At 40.3% G+C, this 8,781-nt stretch overlaps 1 protein-coding gene across 1 annotated transcript; it reads left to right on the top strand.

Annotated features, from left to right (window-relative positions):
* The first annotated feature begins 1,158 nt into the window (after nucleotides 1–1,158).
* Nucleotides 1,159–6,017, top strand: LOC104572779 (protein NipSnap homolog 3A). The gene is made up of 6 exons (XM_088530404.1): nucleotides 1,159–1,265; nucleotides 1,513–1,720; nucleotides 3,415–3,576; nucleotides 4,974–5,123; nucleotides 5,535–5,621; nucleotides 5,704–6,017. The coding sequence occupies exons 1-6, from the start codon at nucleotides 1,182–1,184 to the stop codon at nucleotides 5,778–5,780; spliced, it is 768 nt and encodes a 255-aa protein (XP_088386530.1). The 5' UTR covers nucleotides 1,159–1,181; the 3' UTR covers nucleotides 5,781–6,017.
* The last annotated feature ends 2,764 nt before the right edge of the window (nucleotides 6,018–8,781 follow it).

Here is an 8,781-nt window from a genome sequence, read left to right on the forward strand (position 1 = left end):
AAATAGTTGTATAGACTTAATTCTCTCTACAGCAGCTTTGTGTTTGTTGGAGGAACTTCTTCAATCTTCTTTTATTTTATACAATCTTTGTTGCTGAGGCTGGTTTTAACAAAACTCAAAATTGTCCAGAACCATGGGAAAAAGTATGAGTACTCCAGAAACAGCAGCAGCAACTAGATAAAAATCCATCATTTCTCTCATCACGTTAACTCCAAGCATAGGCCATTAAACTCAGTTAGCGAGAGTGGAGGAAGGAATGTGCTGCCTTCCTTAAGAGGAATCACTGTTATCTTAATTTATGTGGTTTGCTGTAAACCACCCTTCACTATGAGCCACTTTTATCTTCCATGGGGAAAATGCTGGATGCACTGGCACCAATGGGAAATTTAGCTTTACCTTGCGTGGGCCAATACTTAGTTTTGCAAAGGTATACAGTGTCATCACAAAATGTCATCCCTAATTAACAAACCAGAAGAAAAAAAACAAAGAAAAAAAAAGAGCTATGAAACCAGGAGTAGTCCTGTAGTGGGTTGAGAGTGCTTAGAACCGTATATGCCCCTTGCACAAAACTTGGGCTTACGTAACGGAAGACATCAAACAAAAATCGTGGTGCTTTATTCCAAATGAGGACAGAGGGTGAAAAACATTTTTAACCTCAGGATCGGGAGCTAGATCCAGCAAATGCTGTAGGGTGTGGAATGCAGTACGTGCCTAACCCCACAGAAATCTGTGGAAGATGAAACTCCTCGATACTTCTGAACACCTAGGATAATTTTGCGGCACCCGTAAATACATTATACCACTAAATACCAATAAATGCTCTTTGAAATCCGTATCTGCAAGAAGTAACTCTTCCCCCAACGGCCGCCACCACACGGCCGGGGCGTGGCCGCCCGCCCAACGGCCACTCCCCAACGGCCGCCCCGGAGAGGGGGGCGTGGCCTCCCGCCCAACGGCCACTCCCCAACGGCCGCCCCGCAGAAGGGGGCGTGGCCTCCCCAACGGCCGCCCCGCAGAAGGGGGCGCGGCCTCCCGCCCCACGGCCGCTCCCCAACGGCCGCCCAACGGCCGCCCCGATTCACCGCCTATTTTCGGCGTCGCGGCGGGCCGTGCCGCCCTCCCTCCCCGCCTCCCTCCCGCGCAGCCGCCGTCGGGTTTGCCTCCGCCTCGCCCCGCCAGCCATGCTGCCCTTGCGGGCGCTCCGCCGGCCCCTGGCCGCCTCCTTCGCCCGCCTGGCCCCCGGCGGGCCCCGGCACCGACCGCAGGTAGCAGCCGAGGGGGCGGTGGCGGAGAGGGGCCGAGGGGGGAGGTGGCCCGGCGGGGCGGGAGGAGGGGCCGGGGAGGGGGCGGGGCCTGAGAGGGTACGTTCCTTGATCACTGCTCCCCGCCCCCCATAAAAAATACAGCTAAATCTCCCTTAATAAAAGTACTGGAATCTCTCAGTAGGATGAGAGGATGTTTTCCTGGAGTGAATATTCATTTTAGTTGTTTTTTCTTAACGTTTTATCTTAGGTATGTGCATCCTTTGCTACGGGGCCCAGACAAGACAACGGCATTTTCTATGAAATCCGCACCTATGACATCAAGCCATCGAGAATGAAAGAGTTTTTGGAGCTGGTCAATCGGTACTTTCACATTCGCGTGGCCCATTCGGAGCTGGTGGGCTTCTGGTCTGCGGAGCTGGGTGCAATGAACAAGGTCGTCCATATCTGGAAGTATGGTAGGCTCTGCGTCCCTGCGCACTGCTATGGTCCCCTGCACTCTTGCAGGTGGCAGGAGAATGCTCCTTCAGATATAATCGACTTTACATGTTGTTGCAGGCATTGCCCGCTCCTAGAAGGCAGTCCTAACCAAGAACAGCTCCTGTGTTGTAAAAACTGCATTTGCTGGCTGTGCTCTTTTGGGGGCACTGGAGTACTCAACCCTGGGTTAAGGAATCATAGAACCATTATGGTTGGAAAAGACCGTCTTGAGCATCAGAGTCCAACCATAAGCTCATCCCTACGCTGCCAGCTAAACCATGCCCCTAGGTGCCTCCCCTACATGCTTCCTGAGCACTGCTGGGGCAGGGGCTCCACCGCTTCCCTGGGCAGCCGGTTCCAGGGCTTCGCTGCTCTTCCCTTGTAGAATTTTTTCCTAATATCCAACCTGAACCTCTCCTGACAAAACTTGAGGAGTTGTGCCGGGAGAGGTGGGAGCCCTGCCCAGATCACTTATTTTTGTACCCATTGTAATGATATGTTTGTGTACAAAGACAGGAAGAGTTTTGTTCGTGATTCACTCAATCTATTTGAAATTCAGTATTTTTACTCTTACTCGCCTCTTTTTCCCTGAAGGAGTGAAGGAAGCAGCCATCTGCTTCCTGCTGAATGTTATGAGTATCAATGCGTCTGTGAAGAACACATCCTTCTGCTTTTCCTACATTTATTTTTGTTCTGCAGTTTTTTTTTGTTTGTTTGTTTGGCTAATTCTTAAAACCATTTTTGTTAGTTTTTAGATGATTATAAACTCTAAAATGAATTATAAAAGAAAATAAAAGAATCCTACAAATTTTGTTTGTTCATTTCCTGGTAATGTTTCTGCATTTGAGGTTTAACATCCTTATTTCATCATAGTCCTGCACACATCTCTTTAATAGTTTAAAATAACTGTTTTTTTTTTAGTTTGGTTTGGTTTTCAGTCCCAAGATACTTATACTTCTTAAGCATCTTCCCAAGCATCTTCCCATTCTCAAATCTTGTATTTTTTTTCCTATTCCTGTTATTGAAAACTATGCACATAAATATATTGCACAAGATTTTATTACTGCCTAAGCAGTTCAAATTCGATGGCTCTTTATTGAAGGAATCCTACACATTTCTTGTTTTTAAACTAAAGTATGTAAAGGCATAGCATATTGGAATGTAATATCTTTTTACAGAGAAAAGACTTATTTCTACATTTGTCAGTTTAATGTAATTTTGCATAAGGCGAAAGTTTGCATTTAAAAACAAATCTGGGTAGACTACTATATTTTCTTCATTTTAATTTCCAGTTCACTTCTTGCCTACTGCCCTGCCTTTAGACTACCTTATCCTTCGTAACTCTTGCCATATATCCAGGTGTAACTGCAGAAATCACATAGAAGTTCTTCTTAACATAGCTTACTATATTTTAATGCTTTTATAAACCTTTCCTGTAAATTTAGCTTGAAACCACTTAAATTTGAGAGCTAAGATTTTTTCAGAGTTTAAAGGCATTTAAAATATTTATTTCAAACTAATAGTCTATTTGAAAACCCAAGCTTCAGACTTGTTTGTGTGCAACTTGCCTCTTTGTAATGAACATTTGGCTTGAGTCTGTTGTGGAATAGATCACAGTTTTCAGAACTCAATACGGTATGTAGGCATATATATATTTTTTGCTTTCTTCCAGATAATTTTGCCCACAGAACAGCAGTCCGAACTGCACTGGCCAATGACAAAGACTGGCAGGGAAAGTTCCTTTCTCCAGCTCTTGCCTGTATAGAGAAACAACATAATGAAGTTGCTTATCTGGTACCCTGGTGTCAACTTGGGAAGCCTCCAAAGGAAGGCGGTGAGCTTATCTTCAGTTTTATTGATTTGAGTTATTGATGCTGACCGACTAACACAAAATGGCTTAATGTTTAAACTGAATATTACATATTTTTATAAGCCTTTATATAACAAGAGCACATACATCTATGGGAAAAAGGTGATACTATGGAGATGAGGTACAAAGTTTGTGTCAGTAACACACGTTGTTGGCCTGCTTGTTCAGATTGTGAAAAAAATCATGAATTGCTTAACTGAATAGTTAAAAGTGACTGTTTTGTAGTAGTGTTTTGACCAGTTATTCCTAACTTCTATCCATATTTTATTTAGTTAGTTTTTTGTTACTCTTTCTTCCATATGGTAGCTTTAAGGAAAAAAAAAAAAAAACAAAAAGCGGTAAACTACTTAAAGATATGTGCAAGGGAAACATACTTTGTAAATCATAGATTTTTTTTTTCCTGCTGTTAACGTATTTTAATTTCTCAGTGGCAGATACATAGCACTTTGACTGTTCAGCCGTTTATGAAAATGGGCAGACTCTGTTGTTGCTGTTAAGTGGAATTGTTTCAGAATTGTCCTGTCTGAGCACTCGGGTTATGCATACATACAAGAATCTTTGTTTCCCTGAAATGCTGATTTTTATCCTGTGTTACAACTGAAATCATTAGCATCCAATTTTCTGCTAAAATTGGATGGCTGACTGTTGAAACATTTCATCCAATTTTTTTTCCTCTAGTCCCGCATGGAAGAATGGAAACAGAAGAAATATTGCCCTGTGTCAGTTGCCTTGATTGCTAGTGTCAGTGGTTAAGGTCTGTAGTAACTATCTGCATGGAAATAAGACGGATAACATATTATACTGCAACCAGGAAAATCATTTAGCAAATCATGCAATTATTTTTTTCTTAACTATGATAAGGTAGTCTTGGTGTGTTGCTTGTTTTTTCAGATGTGACTGATAAAAGGAGCTTTATAATGTCATAAATAACTTCAGTTTCAGAAGCCATCACAAGTCTAAGTTCAGCCAGCTCAGGTTATCTTAGATCAGCCATCCAAAACCGACAAAGATGTTTTACATGTTTGTGGTTTCTGCAAAGAAGTCTAATTCTCCTCAAATTTTCAGCAACTGTTTGCCTTTAAGTTGGGCTTCATGTGAGGCTTTTTATTCCTCTCAACAGCTGTACCTTTACTTAACAATGAAATAGCTTGAATTAAAACAGCAGCTTACCTGTTTTCTTGTGACTATAGGACCTGTGGGATGCAGTGGACTCTGGGATCAAGCAGCAGTTTCTTGGTTTGTCCCCAAATGACAGGGAATTGCTGTACTAATTTAACAATAAATTCCATAACTGTGAAAGACAGAGAGTTGGCTGCTAATTTGTACTTTTTACTTGAAGTTTTCTTTTCATCTTTCTCCAGGAGTGTATGAATGGGTTACTTTTCAGATGAAACCTGGTGGGCCAGCTCTGTGGGGTGAAGCATTTCGAGCTGCAATCAGCACTCACATCAACACAGGCTACACTAAGCTGATCGGTGTTTTCCACACAGAATATGGGTTACTTAATACAGGTACAATTACTGATAAATTTCTTTCGCAGACTTTGGCACAGAGGGGCAAATGCTCATCCTGCCTCAGGACTGGCTGGTTGATCAAATGTCCCTGTGGGTCCCCCAAGTTCTGTAAACAGTCCTTGAACTCAGTTTTGTGTTTTCGGTTTATAGGCTTAAGCAGGATGGTACTGTTTGAGAAAAATATTCTCAGATAAGGTTAAACAGTCAGACTTCAAAATCCCAACAAAGGATCAAAGGACTGGCTCACAAACTGCTTGTCTGTTTTTTTTTTCCTTTTTTTTTAAAATTGCTTTAACTGTTTTTGTTAGATGCAAGGCAGCTAACACTCGAAGGCAGGCAGTTAGACCTGCTGTATTATAACGTAACAGTAATGGCATTCAAACAATAACTCTGTTCCTCTTTTCTCAGTCCATGTGGTCTGGTGGAATGAGAATGCAGACGACCGGGCATCGGGAAGGCACAAGGCCCATGAAGATGCCAGAGTGGTAGCAGCTGGTAAGAGGAGGAGACTCATGTGCCATGAAAAATACTACTCCTTTTATGACTTATGTCTTAATTACATATTATTTAATTGCAGTGCGGGAAAGTGTCCGATTCCTGGAGACCCAACAAAATATGCTGCTGGTTCCTGTGCCTTGTTCGCCACTCAAGTAGCCTTCTGCTAAATTATGTAGCCAATGGTAGGAAGGATACAAGACACAAGTGCTATCAGCAAGTGCCATCACATGGATCTTAATACCCTTATGAACAGAACCAATTGTTCTTCAGTTTACTAGATACAGGTACAAAGCACATCTCTGGCATTGTAAATTAGTAGAAAGCTAAATAGAAGAGTTTATTGTGATAGCCTTAGATCCCCCAATAGGAATTCAAGACGTAGCAGTTATAGCATGAAATTTACTCTGCAAATTCTTCATTTCAGCCCCGACTTCTTAATATGTTTCTTTATAGAAAGATCATTAATCAGACCAATAACCTAACTAACTGGCTCTTTTCCAAAGTTACAACTGTGCAATACTATTTTCATACTGTATTTTGGTTATTTTTGTAATTGTTACATCAATTGTTGTTATGTACTGGCTTAAGAAGGATGCTCCTACTTGTTGTGTCCAAAGTATTGTGTTTTGACCATTTCAATGGGATGTTTTGTATTAATTCTTAATAGTGTAAAATTTTGATGCAATTGGAGTTAATGTGCAAGAGATCATGCAACAAATCTGGTCAGGTGGTGTTTATCTACTCACTGATTTCAGGTCATTTCAACTCTCATTTTGTATTCAGTAAATGATTTTCTCAAAACTGTCATTACAGCATAATAATTTAATTTAGCTCTCAATATTTGTTTAATGTGCCAAAAATGATTGGACCTTCACATTCAGATGTATATCACAAGCTCAGCTGATACGCAGATGCTTACAGGTTTTTAAATATTTTTGCCAGACTGTTAAAAGCCAAATAAATTTGTGTAAAGTGTAAATGCTTAGTGTTTACTTCTGTGTTATTGTGCTTTGAAACTTCAAAGTGATAAAGCTATTCTTAAAGTACAGCATCCTGCAGGTTTTGTGTTTTGGTCACTAAAAATGTTAAAAATAGCTGCTCCAGGGAAAATGAGCTGCCCCTTGATAAGCTAGAGAGCACAGCAGCGCAGAGAGCACATGGGCTGTTTTATATACAGTATTATAACTAGCCATATGCCAGTTGCTTCAGCAGGTAGTCGACTTTAAAAAAAAAACAAGTATGGACAAAATGGCATAGGGTACTAGTAAGATTCTGCACACTAAGGCAGCAATGGAGTTGCTTCTTTTTTGTTGTTTTTAACTGGAAGTTTTCTAAAAGCATAGAATATATAAGTTTTTAGTAAAAACGACTATTTTCCTTGTCACTGCTGTTCAACAGGAAGAATACTCAGGGTGTTTTATACCATAGCCAATATGGTTTTTAGCACAAGTTGTTGACAAATCAAGCACAACTGAATCAGCCCACATTGAGTAGACTAATGCTGAAAAATCTAAGTTCTAATTAGCTTCCCATCTCAAGATTAGTTTTGTTGAAAAACTGTAACTTAAAATAATTGGTTGATAACATGGCTGGTTAACAGTAGGACTATAGTCCTATAATAAGCTACTATAATAGTAGGACAGAATGTTAGAACCAGGTCTTTTGGGGGGAATCTGAGCCGCTATTCAAAGTCAGTGTAGTAATAATTTGAGGGATTTTCCTTTAATTTCTTACTGGCTAAGGCTTAGGCCTTTTACTTAAAGTCTTTTTACTTAAACATTTTTCCTTTATCATGAAAACAGGTAGTTTCAGTGATTTTTAGTAAACTTTCAGCTTGCTGTGCCTTATGTTGGAATTATTCAGAGGTTACTACCTAACTTTGGATTTAAACATCCAATCAAGTGTGTGGTGTTTATAAATTCTGCAGCTGGATGTGGCAGTTAAACCATCACTTATATTTTCAGGGTTTGTTGAAGGTTATTTAATAACTTCACTAGGTAAAACTCAAGTTTCTTTTTCAAATCTTGCACCATCTCACTTACCTGAAAATAACATGTAGCCCATGTTAACTTAGGAAGATACCAAAACTGGCACCTGTTTTATATATGAAAGCTCACATCAAAACAAAGCGAAGACCAAAAGCTTCTAGTAAAGTATATAAGTGACACTTTAGAGACCAACGGTGCTACAATAGCTTTATTTTTTGACTTAATACAAGGCAATTAAGAGTGCCTTTTAATACTTCACATAAACAGTTATTAGCAAATACAAATATATATTTTTTTGCTTTTAATGAAAATGTCCATTTAAGGATTTAACTCAGATATTTCTGTTGTGAAATCTCTCTAGATTTTGCAAAGTTAATAGATATTCCAGTGCAAAAATAGATCCCATTACAGATAGCATAAAGTGCTTGGAATGAAGGACCAACTATAATTCAAAGGGGGAAGATAAGCATGAAGTGATAGTTTAACCATGGGGGAAAATACAATTCCTTACCAAAATACAAATGTACTACAAAGAGGGATGCAAAATTTCAACAGGTACAATGTTTAAAATAAGTTAACACCTCAGTGCAGTTTCATTATCGAGAGTGGTTCATAATCATACTGAGTGGGGCTCGAATCATTTTTCCTGATGCACAAGTGTAGGGGTAAGGGAATGGTTGTCAGAAATTACTTCAGTAACTAATCAGCATGTGAGAACTGGATTATGCTGTCTGTGTCTAGTATGGCTAAAAAGAAGAAGGACCAAAGAGTCAGGAACTAGCTCAGAGTTTGACAGTCGCAGGGCAAGAGGAATTAAGAATCTCTTTTCGGCAGGCTAAAGAAAAATGCTGATATTGTAACTGTTGTTTCCTGCAAATTCAGTCACACAAGCAGTTACGAAGACCCTACTGTCCTTTTAGGCCCCAATCTGAATCCTCCTGTAACCCTCTCTCATTCTGCATACGCCAGCTCTGCGCTCTGCAAAACTGAAGCCTTTTGTTCCAGTCTGTGCAGAAATTGTGACTTCAATCATCTGATTTGTGCTCACATTTTAGCAGCCATGTCCTCAATACATGCTATTGGTTTGCTGATGCCCATAACAGACACATGCCGTTTCTTTCACTGATTCCACAGCAGGCAGCCTATGATGGAGAAGTCACAGCTGCAGG

This window comes from Tinamus guttatus, unplaced genomic scaffold (genome assembly GCF_059628265.1).
Source record: "Tinamus guttatus ecotype Peru unplaced genomic scaffold, ASM5962826v1 Tinamus_guttatus_pri_ptg000372l, whole genome shotgun sequence".
NCBI lineage: Eukaryota > Metazoa > Chordata > Aves > Tinamiformes > Tinamidae > Tinamus > Tinamus guttatus.